General features: G+C 31.2%; 1 protein-coding gene across 3 annotated transcripts in view; it reads left to right on the top strand.

Moving 5' to 3' along the window:
- Positions 1-17,654, top strand: part of LOC107447905 (sal-like protein 1) — a 182,170-nt gene extending 164,516 nt beyond the window's left edge. For all 3 annotated transcript variants that reach the window (XM_016062943.3, XM_016062946.3, XM_016062945.3), the window contains one exon: positions 9,280-17,654. In XM_016062943.3, coding sequence (XP_015918429.1) covers positions 9,280-13,967 — 4,688 coding nt within the window. In that variant the 3' untranslated portion in view covers positions 13,968-17,654. The remainder of the gene's footprint in view (positions 1-9,279) is intronic.
- The last annotated feature ends 4,411 nt before the right edge of the window (positions 17,655-22,065 follow it).

Raw genomic sequence — 22,065 nt, 5'->3', positions numbered from 1 at the left:
AAATGTATCTTAATAAATCAATGATCAAAGATTCTTTATAATAATAATATATTTAGTATAATAGCCGAGGTGTTCCCTCCGAAACCAGCTCAATTTATTGAAATAAAAAAAATACAAAGCATACAAAAAAGTATATTCCTCCAAGTATTTCAATTTGTTGAAATGCTTCATAAGCCCCAAGGTTTGTAATTATTTTTCAAATAATTTTTCCATTAAAAACAGTTTAGTTTTTATAAAAATTATGAGCTTATTTCGAATCCATCTCATTTTTCTTTAGTTTGATTCCTTTGGGAAAAAAAAAAAAACTACCAGTGCCTGTAATTGTTTTTGTTGAGCTGTATTTATTTTATAAAATGTAATTGGTCTAAAAATGTTTTTGACTTTTTTTTTTTTAATTTAAAAAAGAAAGAAAATTACACTCGCATAAAACTAACAAAATTTGATTTCTTATTGTTTTTTTTTAAATCCTTGAAAAGGAATTAAATAATTCAAAATTAAGAAAAGGATTAAAATCAATTATCACTCTGAAAATCTTTCAAATACTCCGCAACTATTTCATATTAGCTTTATTTGAACTTATGATTGATCATTTATGATTTCAAAAATTATGCTTTTTCAATAAAAATAACAAATCGAATTTCAGCAAAAATAAAGAAGTAAATAATATCTTAAAATATTATTATAATTAAAGTCAGTTTAAAAAATAAAAAACTAATTGCTTGCGTTGTTATATTACTTATTAAAATACATCTATAGCCGTTTTCTATTTCCTTTTTTTTTAACTTTCCATAATAATAACATTTTAATTAAAAAAAAATTTGAAAAAAACATGAGATTTTTTTTTGACTCATGGCAGAAAGTTAGATGATAAATAATCAGTGAACCTTAGTGCCCGATTTTAGAAAGTTCCTTTCACCATGTCAATTGCTGATGTTAGATAATGCTTACTTACAGCAAAATAGCTATTTTCTTAACGACGCAGTGCAAAATTTTTTAAGTAAATCTACCACTGAGCGTCAGATTAAGGAGAGAGAGAGAGAGAGAAAAAAAAAGAGCGAAGTGAGGAAACACCAATGTCTATTAGTTTCGCTATAACTGGGATGTGCGAACCGCTTATATCAGTATCAATGTTTACAAACCGCTTAAAAAGTCATTCGACGAAGGAAATGGAAACACTTTTTGATGTTATGCTTCAAAAAATTACCTGTGAAGAAAAAGGATGATTCAATAACGATATTTCGAGTTTCTTCAGAAAATGTGGTAATGCACATCACAATTATAGAATACAGTCTGGTTATTTCAATGTGAAAAATAGCTACTCTCAAACGTTATGCTCTCAAAATTATTCTTTCGTAACACTTTGAGTTTACACAGATTTAGTTGGCAGTGAGAATCTTAATAAACGCCGCTTAAAAGATATGAATTTAACCATTAAGTAGTTTTAAATTTTCTGCGTGAATAAAGGAGTAATTGTTTGCTTTTTATTGTGAAATTGTTGGGTAGGAAGGTTAAATGGTTTTTAAAAAAATTACTAGTAACATATTTTTCTAACAAATTTATTTTAAAGTTTGTACTTTTAAGAGTGATTTACAGCTATAATTTTTATTCCCTTAAGATCAAAGGTAGGTACTTTGTTAACGTCACACTAGAGCTGCACAATGGGCTGTTATCGCCGGTCTGGTAAACATCCCTGAGGATGATCCGAAGACATGCAATCCTCTGCAGAAGGGATGGCTTCCCTGCTTTGGTAGTCCGACGACCTGCGCGCGAAGTCGAGCCCTTTACGGTAGAACAGTTTAACGAGGACCGATATCGCCCACCCACGGTCCTTACGCAGGCTGATCAAAGATCACCCCCCTGCTTACTGACCGCAGCCAGTGATGCTAAAATTTAATCTAACAGTTTTGAATAACTGTGTTTTTTTTACTAACAACAGGTTTAGAAATAGCATAGTATTGCTTAAAATGAATAACTTATGAGGATAGTATCCTTTTAATTACAATACGTTATGCATCAACATTTAACTTACATTTCGTTATTTTTGACAACCATTTCGTCATGAAATTACTTATTTTCTGACAAAACGCTTGCCTCGAATGTTTGACGAAGCTTCGTCATCAGCCATGCGTCATACTGCAATCAGTGCGATCTCCAACATTTATATGATATTTAAATTCGTTTTTCCTGTATGACCGGATAGTACAAATGCTAGAGAGTTTGCTTTTCAAGAAGAAATTCTGAGTTCGAATCCTACTAATGACAAATAATAAACTTACTCATGCTCCTTTTATTTTATGTTACATTTCTTAATCAATTGTGTTCACCGATGTGAAGCCTTGATGCTTTAGGCAAAATTTATATCCTCAAACAAGTGAAGAAAGTAATTTCAGCATTTTTATGAAATGTTTGCTATGAGCGTTTCCTTGGAAACAGTTTGTTCAAAAACGAAAAACAATTCCGCAAATTTAGAGAATCTATTTTTCTCAGTGTAAAACTTAATTTCTAAGACAAAAATATTTCCATATTTTATATACTTTAAAATTTCTCTAACTGTCCTTCAATTTTTTTAACTTGGCAATTGAACAATGTAAAATACAGAAAAATTGTTTGCGTGCAATTCTGTGTACCTACTGTAAAATCATTAACCCAAAAATAGAAATACCGATATTCGAAAGTTCTTATGATTTACCAAACTCTTCGGAAGAATTTTCTTTTTTAATGTAAATGGAATTTAAAATGTGCCTGCCACTAATAATCGATTCAGGTTCCACTTAGACATTCAATCGAATGGAACTCTCATAATCCCTCTTCCGGAAGAACAGTTAAATTTTTTTCATCTTAGTTACACCTTATTCTAAATTAAGGGTGATCGAAAAGACTTTTTTGGATTAATATCGTTTACTTTCGCATTTTCCATCGAAATCTTGATCCATGGATGGAAAAGTAGTTGTCATTTACATTACTCATTGGTAGAAAACTCTCGTCAAAGCGTATCCATTTCCACTTTTGCGAACCCCCCTTCAATCTTATTCTTCCCATCCTCGGACTTAATCCGCGTGTCAACTTGCGTCAATCCCTTCTTACCACCCCCACAGTCACCCCTTTTTCCATTCCCTTTGAATTATTTTTTTAAACATCATTGTGGAGGTTTCTTCTTTTCCTTCATTTTCAACTCTCTCAATTTTCCGCCAAATGTTCTTACTTTTCATCAATCAGCAATATCTCCTTCCGCGCATTTTGAGTACTGTTCCACCCCCACTCTTCCTTTTTAGGGATTTCTGTACATTTTTACCCCCCCCCCCATCCTCACCATCTTCTCTCCTGAGTTACATCTTCATTCTCCTCATTTAGTTCCACCACCCCCGTGGTCCCCATACCTAACCACCGTCAACAATAGGCAGGCATAAGCATGGCAGCGACTCAACGAAGACAAACATAGACTAGACAAGACAAATGTGCGGCTTACAGGCGGCTTAGCGATCGTTCGCCTTTTGCAGGGTACGGGGGTGGGGTCATTTTCCAGCCTGCGAATAGGAAGCACGCTCAACGTATAGAAAATAAATGCGTTTATTTCGGAGGTTACGTCTTCGATTAATATATAGCCTCATCGAGACGAGCGGAGCCAATAAAAACGTGCCAAATCACTTACGAGAATTAAACTTAATCGCCGGCCTCGCCGATGGGTTGATCGAGAAAAATTGGCAGGGCCGTCTAATGGAGCGAAACCGCGGCAAAATGGGGATTTGCCTGGATATGGGAACGTCACGGCCTGGTATAAATCGGGTGACTTTCAAGAGCAGAGTTTAATACTTTAACTACCTTTATTACCTGAAACCCAAGTGCTTCGTCTTTTCTTTGGACTCATGTCATCAAGAATGACATGGATCCAACTTTTCTCTATAGTAGGTTATAAATGAATAGTCTCTTTTTCCTACAATCCTCTCACTATTTCTTTTGAAATTACTAAATCAATAATTGTTCTATCAGTTCATAAATTCCCCCCAATTTTTATTCTTTAAATGTGATCGAATTTCTAAAATCATTCTTAATCAATAGAGTACTAAATTTACTGCTTTGTTTCTGTTTTTAAAACCCAAAAGTCTCTATGTTAATTTATATGTATGCTCAAAAAATGAGAATAGAATTATCAAATTCAGACGCATATTGTGGAAGTCAATCACAATAGACAACACATCACATGCCCAGCCGGGCATGTAATTTTTATGCTGATTACGCATTCCAGGCGAATATGGGCCTCTTAAACTGTACCAAAAGAGGTTAAAAAAGAAGGTATATTGATATGACCTCAATAGTATTGGATTTAATTAAGGCTTTATAAGTGAGAGTTAGCTTATTTTTTTTTTATATTCCTTGTCATACTTATTTTTATTAAAACAAATTGTACCCAATTGTTTATTAGAAAAAAGTTTATATTATGAAAGTTTATAACTCCATTTTAAAGAATGGCATGCACTTACGATAATTCTTATAATACCACATCTTTCTGATATAAGAATTCCATCACTATCAAAATTGATTTGCGTTTAATATTTCCTAGTTGATAAAATACATAATACTTCCTTGTTAACAATGCTTATCATAACATATATATACATATATATACATATACATATATATACATATATATATATATATATAAGTGAATGAAAATGAAAGTGAATTTTTGAATATTGAAGTAGTGATCCATCAAGGCAATTGGTTCTGTGTAAATGGGGTGGATGAAGTAAAAGAAGGTCACAATCCATCTGCAGATCACGTGTTTTATCACTCATATTCCTTGTGAGAAAAGAAGGGCTCCAGTCAATCTTTTAATATAAGGGGGGGCCTCTCTTTGTATTCAGTTCAGGGAGTGGGGTGACTTTCGCTGATTGATACCAAAATGGAAGGTTCGGGAGAGCATCATTTGGAGGAAAGGGAGCTAAAAATTGAATAAGCATTTGGATACAAGGAGTAAACGGAAAAAAGAAATTGTCTTGCCTTAAAAATAGCACTTTTCACCTTCGAGTGGATTAACTTTGTTTCTTTTCTTTAGGTTTGTGTCCAAAATACTATCATTTCCTTCCCGATTTTTTTAAAGTACAATATGTTTTGCCTTTCTTTTGTAAGCCATAGTTCGTCCTTTATTTAAAAACTTAGACTTTTATTGATTTAAAATGTCACAAAATAAATGTATTAGACATTTCATCTGATTTGACTTAAGTGTTTTAGAGTACATATTTAAACCAAAATTTTGAATTGAAATAATTATTTAGAGTGAAAATTTATTTATATTAATTGCTAATACATTTTTCCTGTTAATATATCATTCCATTAATGAAAGATTTAATAAATTTTTAAAAATGGTTCTTTTAAAAATATTGACTCCTAAGTCTTAAATGGTTAAAAAAAAAATTTAATATTTTTAAAAATATTCATTAATTCAAGCAGTGCTTTTTCATTTGAGCCGCTATTCTTTAAAGTGGAATAAATCCACTTGTAACTGAAAATTCGTTATTTATTTATTTATATACAATTTTGATAAGCAATATTGAATTTTGATGTTTCATCAAACAAAATTTTTGCCAATATTTTTAAATTCATTCAAACGCTAACACTTAACACTAGAAAGACGGAAAATTATTATATACCTATATTGCCTAAAAACAGTCAAAATGACAAGATTGTGAATGCGTAAATAAATTTGTTCAAAATGAATTTTTAACATTTTTTATATTATTTACAGTTATTAGTAAATATTAACAATAAAAAAAAATTATATGTTGCACAAAAAGTCACAAAATTCTAAGAAATTGTGTCATTATAGACATCATTGTTTTCCTAATTGAAATTAAAAGCAGTCAAAATGACTTCCCTAGGCAATCTAGTGTTAAAAGCCTGAAAAATTGAAAATGTAAAGCATGAACTTATTTCACTTTCAAACATAACGTCTTATTTGTCAATATAAATTTTGAAGATTTATTAAAATATCTGCAGAACATGACGAAGATATTCAAATTTAGCAGCTATTTTAATACTTCGAATCCGCACGCTTAAACTTTACGATCAATTTTAAAAGTTAAAATAGAGTTTATTTAACCGATCGAAATCACTTTATCGCAAAGCTTTTGCTATTTCAATAATTAATTCTTCTTAAATATTAATATTTTCAAAGCGTGATTAAAATACACAGCAACCTAAAATTAATTTTTCCTGTAACACCTATTTCATTCCATATCGTCTGCCTTCAAATCCTTTCCGAACTCATTATGTTTAAATAAATTCGAAACAAAGCAAATGTTCCACCTTCAATAAGAGCTTTCACACTAATACGCGAACGAAAACACTTCTAATTCTTCTTTTGTTTATCAAGTATCTTTCATAAAGTTACCCAATTCGTTAAACTAAAGACAAAAAAGCGATAGTGAAAGCCAAAGGAAAATGAGAATCAGAATATTCTCTTATAATTCTTATTCATTTGCAGCAATTCATTCAAGCTATAATACATTGTTGCAGAACAACAATGGCCTTTTAGCTGCAGATACGAAGGTGTCGCCGTTGTTTGGGGTAACAGCATTTGTCAATTAGTCACATTTGAGAGCACACTCCGTTATTATAATAATGCCAGTTTCACTCCACTTGACAGACGCATTTATTTAGGAACGATAACTCATAACGAAATAGAGTTTTCAATTCTCGAACTTTGCTCAAAGAATAAGTTATCAATAGAAACTAGTTACGTGATTTGTAATTTGATTTTTTTAATCGGAAATTGTACAATGAAATAGTGCACCAGGGAAAAAAATATTAAGTAATAATGAAAAGAAAAAGATTACAAATTATGGAATAAAGTTTTTGTTTTTTCTAACTTTATAACTTTTACAGAAAAAGTAAGTTATCATAGTATGTAATTCTAAAAAACTTTTGCCAGACATAAACTTTGCTTTTAGTTTCTGCATATTAGTTTTTCTTAATCCTTAAATTTCACTATAAAATCACGCATCTGAAAAAAAACCGATAAAATGAACAATAATTTGTAATGAAATAGAGTTTCAATTTCTAAAACCTTGTATGATGAATAAGTTATCATGTTAATTCCTAAACTATTACGTGATTTGTTATCAATTGTTTTTTTTTTCTTCTTCCTTTTTTTTTTCTTTCTTAAACTTTAGAATCAACTCAAGATGAATCTTAATTTAAATAGATCTGAAATAATTCTGTGATTTTCGTGAAACAATAAAAATACTTTATAAATAGTTTTCTTAACTTATTTTATGATTGTTAAAAACGTACATTAAAACAGTTTGTATAATGTGTTCAATGTGATACTGTGCCTTTGAACACATTTTATTTACACATTTATACATTTATTTTTAGTGGACATTTTAACAAATGTGCAATATTTTCTCTTCCCCTGCTTGTTAACTAAACGTGCTACCATAAATTATTTTGAGTGAAATATCAAAACAAATTAAGGCATCTTTTTCAAATATTTTGTTTTTCAATAAAAATGCTTTAAAATCTGCAGACACAGTAAATTTTTAAGTTTAAAATGAAAATAATACAAACCATATTATCTAGAGTTTACTCTGTGTAATTAGCAATAGGAACATTCAGAATGGATTAGTCACTGAAACAATCCTATGAAATACACCAGGGAAATTGAGCTTTTTTTACCCAAACATTAAATGTGTTCACCCATTTTCTGATAAGAGATCCTTTTAAATATTCCTTTCTCGTGCTTTTTTTCCCGTTAACCTGTGTGAACATGATGGAATTGTATAATATCTTTCACACGTTGCGATTAAAACCATTAGAAAATTTTTTATGATATGTTTGGTTTTGAGTAAAAATCATTTTTGATAGATTTTATTTGAAAAAAACTAAAAATATCACCATTAATAAAAAAAATTTTAGCACCTGAAATAATGCCAAAAAGTTTCTCTTATTTTCTACGTAATTTAATTTTTTTTATGAAAAAAAAANAAAAAAAAAAAAAAAAAATTTTTTTTTTTTTTTTTTTTTTTTTTTTTTTTTTTTTTTTTTTTTTTTTTTTTTTTTTTAAAGCTTTAGAATCAACTGAAGGGGAATCTCAATTTAAATAGATCTAAAATAATTCTGTGATTTTTGTGAAACAATAAAAATATTTTATAAATAGTTTTCTTAACTTATTTTATGATTGTTAAAAACGTACATTAAAACAGTTTGTATAATGTGTTCAATGTGATACTGTGCCTTTGAACACATTTTATGCTCTTATGATTATGTTAAAATGTATATTTAAGGTAATATCATTGAATGAAAATTTTAAGAAAGTGAACAATGTTAATTTTTAGTGGACATTTTAACAAATGTGCAATATTTTCTCTTCCCCTGCTTGTTAACTAAACGTGCTACCATAAATTATTTTGAGTGAAATATCAAAACAAATTAAGGCATCTTTTTCAAACATTTTGCTTTTCAATAAAAATGCTTTAAAATCTGCAGACACAGTAAATTCTTAAGTTTGAAATGAAAATAATACAAACCATATTATCTAGAGTTTACTCTGTGTAATTAGCAATAAAAACATTCAGAATAGATTAGTCACTGAAACAATCCTATAAAATACACCAGGGAAATTGAGCTTTTTTTACCCAAACATTAAATGTGTTCACCCATTTTCTGATAAGAGATCCTTTTAAATATTCCTTTCTCGTCCTTTTTTTCCCGTTAACCTGTGTGAACATGATGGAATTGTATAATATCTTTCACACGTTGCGATTAAAACCATTAGAAAATTTTTTATGATATGTTTGGTTTTGAGTAAAAATCATTTTTGATAGATTTTATTTGAAAAAAACTAAAAATATCACCATTAATAAAAAAAATTTTAGCACCTGAAATAATGCCAAAAAGTTTCTCTTATTTTCTACGTAATTTAATTTTTTTTATGAAAAAAAAACATTAAAAAAAACTTACATTTCATTAAAAAAAACCTGCAAAAATATTTTAATGATGACTATATCTCTAACAAGTGGTCTTAGAATAATCATTTTAGGTTTTTTGACAACATATAATGGTTTTCATCTTTGGAAAATAAAAATATGCTGCAACCCTTAATAAATGCTTTTTCAGAAGTATTTCTTTAGTTATTATTAAATATTTTCTCACTAGAAATCCTCTAAAAAAATAAAGGCTACTGCCAACCTTTGGCTACTTTTTACTAAATCAGTCACATATTCAGTAACCAATTTTATTCGCAATAATTCAAATATTCTTAATAGCTATTATTTTTTGCAGGATCATGCAACGAAGATGAAGAGGCAGGTCTAGGAGATGAGCATGTGTGTGGTAAATGTCGATTAGAATTCATCGATTTGTCTGATTTCCTTCATCATAAGAGAGTTTGTACGAAAAAGCGTTTAGTTCTTGTTGGAGAAGATGATAGCAGCGATGAAATGGGAGCTGAGGATGAAATGGAAATTTCATCGATGGAGTTTAAAGAAGAAACTGAAAAGTATGAGAAAGCTATACACACTATTCCTTATTTTATGGCTTTCCCACGAGTAAAGAATTGCTTCGAAGAAACTCCTGTTATGCCACCATCAACGATTGAAAGTAAAAAAGATTTTTCTGAAGGTGAAGAGCAATCCATTGATCTTGAACATTACCCCAAAACAGACATTTATGAAAATAATTCTGATGATAGCAATCAACCCGATTTAAAGAAATGCGCTACTGAGGCAAATTCATTTTCGAACCCACCACCTCTACCTCAATACCTTCTGATGCATTCTGTTCCAGATACAAATGTTACATTGCAAGCACTCCAGAACACGCGAGTCGCTGTTGCCCAACAAGGTGCGGGTACAGCAAATTTATCACACCTTGCTCTGCATACGGCCCTGTACACCCTGCAGCAGCAACAAATTATTCAACTTCACCAAGTTATACAACAACTACAAAATCAATTGGTTAATTCTTCAACTGTCACGAATCCCTTAATTACTACTACACCTACTATTGGCTCCCTTACGGGCTCTGCGGCACTCACACCTCCTCAGAGCACAGATGGTAACAATGGAGGAATTTTAACTTTAACAACAACTACGCCATCCACACGAGCTATTGAATCTGTCACTCAGGCTGAAAATCATACTGTCGCAGTTTCTACTACGCCCTCTTTAACAACTTGTCGAAATTCAACAAGTGGAAGCACAACTCCAATAGTGTCCGAGCCACCACCTCCACCTCCTCATGAACCTAATACTTTAGAGCTCTTGCAAAGGCATACAGAACAAGCTCTTCAAAATACTATGGCTGGAAGTTCATTCTTACTCAATGGGTTAAGTGGAATTGGAAGTAGTTCTGACATTTTACGCTTCTGTAAAAAAGGAGATATTAAAAAAGAAGGAGGTGAGGATGCTTACTTTCGACACAGGTGTCGCTTTTGTGGTAAGGTATTTGGAAGTGATAGTGCTCTTCAAATTCATATAAGATCGCACACAGGTGAAAGACCATTCAAGTGTAACGTTTGTGGCAATCGTTTTTCAACAAAAGGTAATTTAAAAGTTCATTTTGGACGGCACAAAGAAAAATACCCTCACATAAAAATGAATCCACATCCCGTTCCGTTACATCTGGATAATCTCCACCCCCCTCTAGAACCACCAGAAGCCTCAGAAACTCCACCTATAATAACGCAAACATCAACCTGCCAAACAGTTGCTTTAAGTTTACAGCCACCTAATCTAGTTCCAGCTCAACCACTCCCTTTGGTTACTCATTCTCACGAAAAGACTTTATTAAAAGAAAAGGAATCATCTCCAAGTGATACAATTCGACATTCTGAAAGCAGTTTTCAAATAGACAGGAGAAGTGTTTCTCCAAATGGAACTTCAAATCTCTCAGACGATTCCGATGGCTCAGTAGGAGATTATTGCACTGATGAAAATATAATGAAAGATGGAGATCAAAATCACTATGATGATGATATGGATAATGATGATGATGATAGCTTTTCAGATTCTCCGAAAACTGAGCAAAAGGAATTGGATGATAATATGGATGATGAAGCGAAAACGCCTACGACAGAAAGTAATGGGCCACTTTGTTTGACATCTTCCATTCCTTCTTATACTAGTAACGCCGTGCCACCAACATTCCCATACTTTTTTCATCCTTCACGATCACCCCCATCGAGTATTTCAAATCCTAACTATCCGCCAATGTCTACTCCTCCATTAACTAGCACACCATCAAACAGAATTTCATCTGTGAGTCACACAAATAATGATGGAAACGAACAAGTCGGGCCGTCTCACGATCCAAATCTTTACCAAGATCTTTTACCTAAGCCTGGTTCAAATGACAACTCGTGGGAAAGCTTGATGGAAATCACGAAAACATCAGAAACGTCAAAGCTTCAACAACTTGTTGACAATATAGAACACAAATTGAGTGATCCTAATCAATGTGTGTTTTGCCATAGAGTATTAAGTTGCAAAAGTGCTTTGCAAATGCATTATCGCACTCATACTGGTGAACGACCTTTCAAATGCAAAATTTGCAGTCGTGCCTTTACGACCAAAGGAAATCTGAAGACCCATATGAGTGTTCATCGTGCGAAATCTCCCCTTCGAGTGTTGCATCAGTGCCCGGTTTGCCACAAGCAGTTTACAAACTCTCTTGTCCTCCAACAACATATTCGAATGCATACTGGTGAGCCTACTGATATGCATCCAGAACAAATAATGGCCAATGAAGTAAGACATGGACATCTCCTTACTACCTCATTTCCTAGACCTATGATTCCAACTTTACTACCAACCTTTCCAACGCCAACATCTCTCGCTCCTAGAGCTTCATCAGCAGGCCCACCAAATATATGCACGACACCAAAGTCAACGGAAGCCACATCCTTATCTCCCTCCCCTGTTCACTCTTCTTCTATACACTCTGAAAGTGTTATTAAAACAACTGTCAAACAAGCTGATAATCTAACGACTGAGAATTCATCTTCTCCAACAACCATAGGAAATTCATCTCGGCCTTCATCAGCTCGAGATGAAAGATCTGAAACCCCTCAACCACCTGTGCTAATTTCTCATTCATCTCCAAAAGAGTCCTCAACTCCTCAAATGTCTCCTCCTAGCATGGATAAACCAATTGTTACAACAGCACCTTACTCTCCCGCATACACAGCCTCTCTAGTAGCTTTGGAAAATCATGTTAAAGCTATTAACACTACGATCCCGCAGCCTTTGCCGTTTTCATCCTTTGGAATGGGGCTTGCAATGGGTAGTTTTCTCCGATACGAAGATGCGGGATATTTAAATAGGAGCAGCCATATGAATGATAGCAATTGCGAGAAATCTCTAATTAATCATCGATCATATTCTCCATCACCAAACACAAGTCGAGCCGGATCCGATGCTTCAGGTGACGAAAGATCAACTCCGGGCTCCATTATCAAATCAGAATCACCGGTATCTATGAACAATAATCATGCGAGAATTGCTACAGGCGTGATTACGCCAAAATCAGAAAGTGGGGCTTTAGATTTGACGCCGAAAAATTCGCTTATGTCGATTCCACAATCAGTTGCCGATATCCAGCTATTTCCATCTCCTTTGGCAGGTCTTCCTTTTCCAACTACACCTGGGAGGTTGTCTACAACGTGTCGCATTTGTTTTAAAACATTTGCTTGCAATAGTGCTTTGGAAATTCATTATCGTAGTCACACCAAAGAGCGTCCTTTTAAGTGTAATGTTTGTGATCGTGGTTTCACCACCAAAGGAAATATGAAACAGCATTTACTAACACATAAGAGTAGAGACCTTCAACCTCTACTCTTTGCCTCTGCTGACAACTCTGTGCAAGAAAGCGAAACGAACTCTTCGACGAACGCAACAAGCCCACGAACCTCGAGCCCCATGAATGCATACGAAGCGAATTTAAGCCAATCTAGTAATCCTCCAGAGGAAAAGAAAGATATACCACTGATTACAACTACATCAAATCCATCAATGGTAACTCCTTCACCGGTAACTGCAATTATTTCTACCGTTAGTCAAATTGCACCATCTATTGTTTCAACTCCTCTTCAGAAAACAATAAAAACTGAAAGCGAGTTTAATGTTAAGAGACAAATTTCTGAGAATAATTCATCAAGTCCATCTAAAAGAAATTCTGGTTTTCCTAAGCATTTTTGTCATATATGTCATAAACCCTTTTCTAGTGCGAGTGCGTTGCAAATTCATAATCGAACTCATTCTGGCGAAAAACCCTTTAAATGTGTAGTATGTGGAAGAGCGTTTACAACCAAAGGTAATTTAAAAGTTCATATGAATACACATATGGCTCAGAATAATGGGAATTCACGACGAGGGAGACGTATGTCTTTAGAATTTCAGCCACCACCACTTCCTGCACATGGTAAACCTGATTTCCCACCGCATGCAAGACCAGAATTATATTTTCCGTACTTTCCACCAGGATACATAAATGGTATGTCTGTTCCACCAAAAATGAATGAAATATCGGTAATACAAACGGCTGCTGGCGTAACAAACGGGAATATAAGCACATCGACAGCTATGTCCTTGACTCCTGCCGTCTCAATGATGACACCGGTAATGACTTTGGGTCAACAACCTTTCATAAGAAAGCAAGTGCAACAAAATTCTGATGGAGATAATGGTGATTACGCGGATCCAAGATCTCCAGATGAGGCTGAAAACTTGAAAATTCAGCCTTCACCGAGTCCTCCTTTAGAAAGTGCTTCACCTGTGCGTCCTGTCCCAACGTCTCCTTCAAGAGCTTCCAACAACGCATCTTGCTGGAGTTGGAAAACAGCATGTAACATATGCAGTAAGATCTGCTCTTCTTCATCAGACCTAGAAATTCATTTAAAATCTCACTGTAACCCTGCAATACAAGATACTGTTAGGTCTGCATCTCAATCAGCCAAAAATCTTGCATCTTAAAAGTGCTGAAACTTATACATTAATGTATTTTGACAATACCCATCGTCAAGTACGCAATTGTTTATCCTTTAATAAGTGAAAGGATGCTGGATACATGTGCTTTCATGTGGAATAAAAACTCTTTTCGTATTCAGCAGGGAGTTACAAATTTGGAGAACGCTGATATGACGTAGAACGTTATTAAAATCGCGTGCTTCTGTTAATCCCTTGAAGTTTGACGTATTCCCCTTCTTTTATCCTTCCTCTCTTGGTCATCTAGAAATATGATCAGGAAAATTGGTTCCTATGATAACTAGTCCAAAGGCTAACACCCTGCTCCACATATTTAAATACAAATGTGGAAAGACATTACCTATAATAAAGCTGTTTAGGTGGTAGCCATTGTGCAGGGTAATCTGCTCTTTCTGTTGTACTTAGTATTATTGCACATTAAAGGGTACACCCGAAACTATTTATGTACAAGTAGTATACATTATATGAAGTGCAACGCGATTTTCACTCAGCTACATGACTGCTAGTTGAAATATTCTGCTTATTGTATTTTAATTTCTCCCTCGTGTGATTGTTATGTTTGCGTGAACACAAAGGAAGACAAACATTTTATTATGAATTGTTTTTATCTCACTGATTGTTCTTAAGTTATTGTGTATATTTTGTGTTGTTAATGCTGTTTGATGCAACACACAGTTTATGTGAAATTTTCCCTACTTTCTCACAATAAGAACTAAAGCTCTTTACCATAAAATTATTAAGAAAAAGTCATTCTAAATTTTATTTCAGTATCGAGTTCTCGGTACAGAAAGAAATTTATGAATTTGCGTGGAAAATTTCACTAAGGGAGAGGCCAATTTTTTTTAATGTTAAAACATGCAAATTAAAAACTCCTTTTCTCAAAAGCTATTGGAGATAATGTACAATGCAAAAAATTCAGGAAACTTTTAAAGCAATTATGTTTATATAAAAAACATTATTGACAGTACCGCTCAACTTTTACAGCAAATTACATCAAAAAAGTAACTCTATAAAAAGCAGTGGTAATTTTTTTCCTTTAACGTAGTGTTTCAACCGATTTTCTACGATCTTTTAACTGCTTTTGAAACTACTATTTCAATGCTAAAATGGGCTAGATTTCAGGAGAAAAAGCTTACTTCTGAAACTGGTTTCATATATATTTCATTATTTTTGTCATAAAAGTATCGGTATTCTAATTGTCAAAACATTCACTCTCAAACTTTCAGGACATTTTTTAATATTGTATAAAATTTCAATATTGTTTTCATTGATACTACTTTTATTAATCTTGTTTTTTATTTGATTTTCTTTATCTATGAATCATTAATTAAGGTAATTTTCTTTACAAGCTGTGAGAAATATGAATTTTAACATCAGTCTTTCATTAAATAAAAGAAAAACGTGTAAAGAAATGTTTGTTACAATACGTACATATCTTCAGGCTTTAAGTTACTCAGACACTTTATCATAAACTATACTCTGTTGCAAGTTAAGAAAAAACTATTATCCCTGTTTGCATTTAAGTGCAAGCCAAATGGATGCCAAAAGAACGAATATCAACATCACCGACTCTTGAAATGACGCTGAACAGCCTTCTTTTTTTTTTCTTTCTTAAATCGTGAGCAATGAGGAAAACAAAATTTATTAAATAATGAACTAATAAGTAATAAGAATTAATAAAAATGATACCAAAAAATCGTAACAAATATTCGCTTTTCTGTTCGTATTTAAAGAAACTAATGAAAGAATAATAAATATTGTTTTTTTTGCAGACGATTTTCTTCTACAGTGAAGCAATAGTAAAAATCCTTTATCTCGCATTTGATTTGTTAATTGCATATTAGCATAAAGAGCGCCATTTTTAATGGTCCAATCAAATCCAATGCTCTTGCAACATCATATAGTTGCTTATTTTTCAAGAACGAATATTCTCCTTATTTATCGAAATAAGTCGCCAAGTATAGGATTCCAGTAAGACTATAAAACTATAATCTTTTTTTAATAATTCTATTATATATATCGTTAATGATAGCACAAATTAAATTTCTATCTGACATGCTTAACTTTTAAAAAGCTTTTATGTTGTTTTGAAAGCATATTCGTATGTTTTGATAACAAAATAAAACGGAACTATATGCAATCGCGGCTGCTTACTTAAATCTTATACTACAATGACCTTTTCTTAACTTGCAACAAAGTATAATGGCTATTATTAAAAAAACATAGTATGTACTGTAAACACTAAAATCATGTATCTTTAGTAGTTTCTGAGAAAGCAGATTATGAAATTTCCTGTTTGAACATTGGCAAAGTAGCTCCTACTATTTGATCTTAACACCAAAGTTAATATTTAGCTATTTTGAAGAAATTAGTCTCATAAAATCATTTTGTATACTATTAGCATTTAATAAAAAATTTAAGACAAACAATAGTTTTATATTCAACAAAATAATTGTTTTCAATGTTTATTGTGTAAAATGAAATACAATTTCAAGTTTGTGGAAAAGAACTAAAGCCTGCAATAGTTATCGTGGTAATCAACTAAAGAAGTGAATGTAATTAGTGTAAAAAGATTGTATCTTACAGTTATGAAAATGTTAGAGTAAGTGAACTGTGTTTTATAAATATATCACTTATAAAGTTGTTTAAAAAATGTGCAAAAATCAAAGTGGATTGGTTTTAACTTTATTTCTCAACATAAAACAATTTGTTAACTTGATTGTTTTAAATTTTTCATTTAACATTATTTTCTCGAAACTTTTTTTTTTTTTTACAATTTTTTTAGTTCTTAGATGATGAAGATTGAATAAGAATAGTTTAAATTTTACTAAGTTTGTGCAAGGGAGAAAGCACAAACATATTCCTTGTTCCACAAAGAGACCATAAACAAAATTCTTAACATCATTTTAAAAAAGTTCGTTTATATCTTGCGTTATTTGCCACCGAAGGAAAAATAGAACACAGCCTTCTTCTAAACAGTGCTATAATTCAGTTGAAATATTTGTTATAAAATTATGATATAATGTATTCATATATGATGACTTATGATATAATTTATTCTTATTTATGATATGATTAATTATTTTTTATGTGGAGATTATGATTTATGAATAAATCAAATTTTTGTTTATAATGTGTTCTAAAAATTAAAATACATTTTAAAATTATTAAGGAACTTTGAAGAAAATGATAATTTTCACTTAATAAACAGAGAAATGAGACAAATGGCATGTTCGAATAATATTAATTTCTGATACATTGATTTTATATTTTTGCGAAAACATAATAACAGTTTTAATTCAAATAACACACGAGAAACAAAATCCTACATAACTATAAAAGCTAGTTATTCTTTATTTAGATGTGAAGGAAAAAATTTTATACATAAATAAATAATACAATGTCTTTGAAGTGTACGATAAAACAAGTCGTTCTCCCCCTTTCAAATAGCAGCTCTTTTCTTTTTTTTTTTCTTTAGTAAATTTGCTTGCAGTCAAGCTAATATGTTACATAACAAGATTTTAAAATGAATCATGAATGCTATAAATATATTTCTTCCAAAATTTTTTGTGCAAAGGAAATTATTACTTTACATTCCATTAAAATTAAATATCTTATTTTCTTCAAAAAAAGTTTCTGAAAAAGATTACAAGAGTGATACAAAAAAATTAAAAAGTTTATTTTACTGACAAGTCATTGATTGTTAAACAAAACAAGTGAACAAGTACTTTATAATGCAAGTTCTGTATTTCTTAGGTAGAAATAAAAGTGTTTAATGTCAAAATTTGTGAGGTACATATGTTTATAGCGGAATATAAATATTGAAAGGAAAATCTTTACGCGCAAGTAGGCATAAAAATTTCTAGAAAAAAATTTCTTTATTTGTTTTTTTTTTTAACGTTTACTCAGTTGTTGATGATTTTATGGTTTTGAGCCTAAAATTTTGAACCACTTAAAAGATTCTAGTTGGCGAATCTATTTAAATATGAAAAATAAATGGTTCGAACCCCAATAAGTCTTTCATTACTTTTAAATGTAAGGATGAATTTCCAATTTTTTTTCTGAAATGTGTCAATCATTTTATTTTTAAACTGTACCTTTTGATGTTATCAATTTTTACAAAGGTGGTATTTTATAGTTGAATAAATATTTTTATACACTATAATATCTCCGTGGTGTTGGACAAAACCAGGTGTTTGTATTCCAACGTCCAACACTGCGTGGGGTATTAACTTATTATATTTATTTCTAAGATTCTTTGTTGCTAATGAATAAATTTGTGATGATAATTTTTATTTTCCTCTTTTTTTTGAATAAAATGTTAAAGTACTGATCTCCATGTTTATTGATTTTGTAAAATGAGACATGAAGAGTGAAATGTGATTTTAAAGTGTTATTGAATCGAAAATCTTCGTAAATGTTTCTTTTGTGATTAAGGCTTAAGCAGTTGAGGAATTTTGCACAGATCGGGTTAATTTGTTTTAGTTCATAAAAACATCGATTTTTACCTCTAGAATCAATGTTTTTAAACATATTTTAAATATGAACACCAAATTAATTAAAAATGTAATTAAAATTTAATTGTTCAAGAATTTGAGTTAAATAATTCGATGGGCAACAAAAAAGGTAAGCACGAACACATATTATAATAACGTTTAATTCTTCAACTGCTTTCGTTTAGGACTGTACTTTGTAATAAAAATGGACTTACTAATAATATTCAAAAGTAATCACAACGACTGCAAATAATTACGAATAAATTAACTTCGAAATATTTAAAATAAATATATATAATAAAATAACGAGATTTTGAATTTAGTGTTTTCTAACTTAGATTTATGCAATTAAAATTCAAACTTAGTTGAATGCAAAAATGTAATTTTCGGACTATTCTAAAAAAATTCAGAAATAATTCCGAAATTGGAAGTTATCATTAATAAAATTGGCAAAAATAAAATGAAATGCTTGCTCTAACAATTAAGCCCGTTCTATAAACTGAAACACCACATTTTGTCCAAAAATGTGTATTTTGAAGCAATGTAAACTTAAAAAAAGCATCTCAATTCACTTATTGAGTGTTTTACTTACCAAAACGAATGTCTAATTAATTTATTCGAGAAATAATCACTCTATGTTGCTAGCACCTTTAAGTAATTAAGTATAATTTAATTTAGTAATACTTTTCCTACAACTGTTTTAACTGTAGACAATAATAAAAATTTCTACTAGCATATTTAGGCAAACAGTTTATTGCATTGAAATTGAAGAGAATTTAACTAGTAATTTTATTTGCATATGTAGATAAGAACAAGTTATTCTGTTGAGGGAATTAAATGAATTTTACTGTCATTTTTAGACGAAAACAATTTTCTTTATTGAAATCAGTAGGGGTCAAGGAGTAAAGCAATAATAATTATTATTTAATCAGAAAAATCTACTGATTTTATTTTCCCTATTCTCGGTTTATTTAACATACTAAAAACTTCTTCAGTTACACATATGTTGTTATTAGTAAGTCCATTGAAAATATCTTATGAGGCGTTTGTTTTATTTTTTTCTTTTTATTATAAAATTTGATGTGTTCTCATAATATATAGCTGCGTTAAATGTCATTTTCATAATTTAATCTTCATACTAGCATACTCTGTGTTATTGATTCTTCATCGCATGTACAGGGTGTTCTCTACACGCTGCATATATTTTTAGAATCCTTCAAAAATAAATTTTTAAAACTCTTCATAATAAGGGTATAGATTAATTTTTAAAAAAAAGCAGATTTAAAAAAAGCAAACTTGCAACCTTCTGTAATATTGTTTAAAGTTTTAAGCTTACAATTGGTCTTCCAAATTACTTAATTATTTGAACTGATAGCATGACAATTTTTTTAAACACATCATTTAATTTTACCGTCATATTCATTGACATTGAGCACACTCACCCAATTATAATACATTTTTTTATCCCATTAAGCTGTTTATTTAAATGCTAAAAGATTCTAAGATTATTGGATTCAGGGTGGTGATTAGAGAATACTCTGTAGCTATCGCAAACTTAAGCAAATATAATACTCACCAAATAATATTAAAATGGGAAAAATATGAAGTTTTCAACTAAAAAAGTTCATTTAAAGTATAAGTTCTATATAGATATATATTTATATAAATTGAGTATGAGTTCGTGTGTATGGATCATAGGGAGAACTAAAAATGGGGGGAACAGATGCAATGGTGATACGACAACTGTGATATGTTCTTCCTCATGCGTTGATTGTAGCACAAATGATTCATTCTACACGTTTTTTCGGTGTCTGAACCGAAATATAATATAACATTAATCATTCCACAGATTCCAGGGAAATCTGGAAATGTCCCTCTTGTGCAAGCAGCTCTCTTTTTCTCTCACCCTTTTGTTCCACTTTTGTACATAGAACACAAACAAATAAAGAACCATACTCAAGAATCAAGTGTTTTAGAACAGGTATTTAGTGTGACAAAAAATTAGATGATAACATCGTGCTCCCTCATTCATTGTTTCTGTTTGTTTTCTCATTTTAATATTTTTGTTTTCAATTCGGTGATAATGTTAATTGTTTTTTGATTAACTGTCCCCTCGATCCCTCCGCGAGTACCCAGGAGATTGCTATTTTTGTAACAATTGTAGTTTCGCTTGAGGGATCGATTGGGGACAATTGTAGACCTTCTCTGGAAGGATCAAACATTTGGTGCATGTCACTATTAAAACTCCTCGATAAAATTATGTCTTTGTGTCTTTTCTAACTCTTAGATGAACAGTGCAAATTTGGTGCAAGGGCCGTTTGAATATTACTTAAGCGTATGTCTAGCAATTTTGGATTCTATCTTGTAAGAAAAACACAAACCCCCTCTCATTCTAACGTAAAAAATTCGCAACCTCTTTTTTTCGTTTTAACTTTTACTGTAGTATTTAATTTCAAAAATTTCAGAATTAAATTTAAGTAAAATATGCAATTTAGCATAAAACAAAATTTATATTTTAGTTCATTTAACAAAATAAAGAAACTGTTTGACAAATTGAGTTTAATTGTTACTTAACATTTTTCCAAGTAAATTTTTTCCCAAATTTTTAGTTAAACTAGTTTTAATTTATTAATTAATTTTTAGTTTTGTTTTAGTTGAATTTAAAAACGTAAAGAAATTTGAAAATAAATTTCAGAATTTTACGTAAGCATTGCTCATACCTCCCCTCCATCCACATAAAAAAAATGAGTAAATTACGAACCCTTTCTTCCCTTTAAGCGCTTACGTAATGTTCAATCGGTCCTCAACCTGTGTTAAATTGAACTACGCTTCTGTTGAAAATGAGCTCAATATCGTGTAATCAAGTTTAAGGGCAGAAAAAAGGATTTAAGCAAAAATAAAATATTCCATGTTTGCGGAATTTAATTATTTATTAAGTAACTAATTAATATTTTATTCACTGAAATGTGTATTATTGAGCTTAGTTACCAGATAAATCTACAATCACTAGGTTCAATAGTTCTGAATTCTTTTTATTCCTTGAAATGAGCAATGCTTCATTTTAATGAATAAAATGAAGCAAAAAATATTCAAGAGTAGAATTTAAAAAAATTGCATAAAGAGAAAAATCATGCAGACATCCCTTTTTTGTCGTGTTTAAGTTCTTTCACCAAGGAATATATAAAAAAAAGTTGCAATTTAAGTACCTTATACTAGAAGTAAGACTACATATACCATCAAACTGTAAAGAAGACCTCTAGAAAGAACAAGTAGCTTAAAGTATTATACATTTATAAAAATCACCAACTTGATGATATTTTCCAATTAAAAATTTTAAATTTATGAGCATTATTGTAGTAATATTAAGAAATTAGATTCTAAACACTTTTCCCAAAGCTCATATTGACATTATGAGTCCCGCAGTGGACTGATCGTTGAGACACGGTTCCCAGCAGATCACCGAAGTCAAGCATCACTGGCTGCGGTCAGTGTGCGGGTGGGTGACCACTTGGATCAGTCTGCGTAGGGACCGAGGGTGTGCGGTATTGGTCCTCGTTAAACTGTGCTACCGTAAAGTGCTCGACTTCGCG

This window comes from Parasteatoda tepidariorum, chromosome X1, assembly GCF_043381705.1.
Source record: "Parasteatoda tepidariorum isolate YZ-2023 chromosome X1, CAS_Ptep_4.0, whole genome shotgun sequence".
NCBI classification, from domain to species: Eukaryota; Metazoa; Arthropoda; class Arachnida; order Araneae; family Theridiidae; genus Parasteatoda; species Parasteatoda tepidariorum.
Note: the sequence above shows the minus strand (reverse complement) of the source record. Positions and strands in the feature narration are given on the sequence as shown.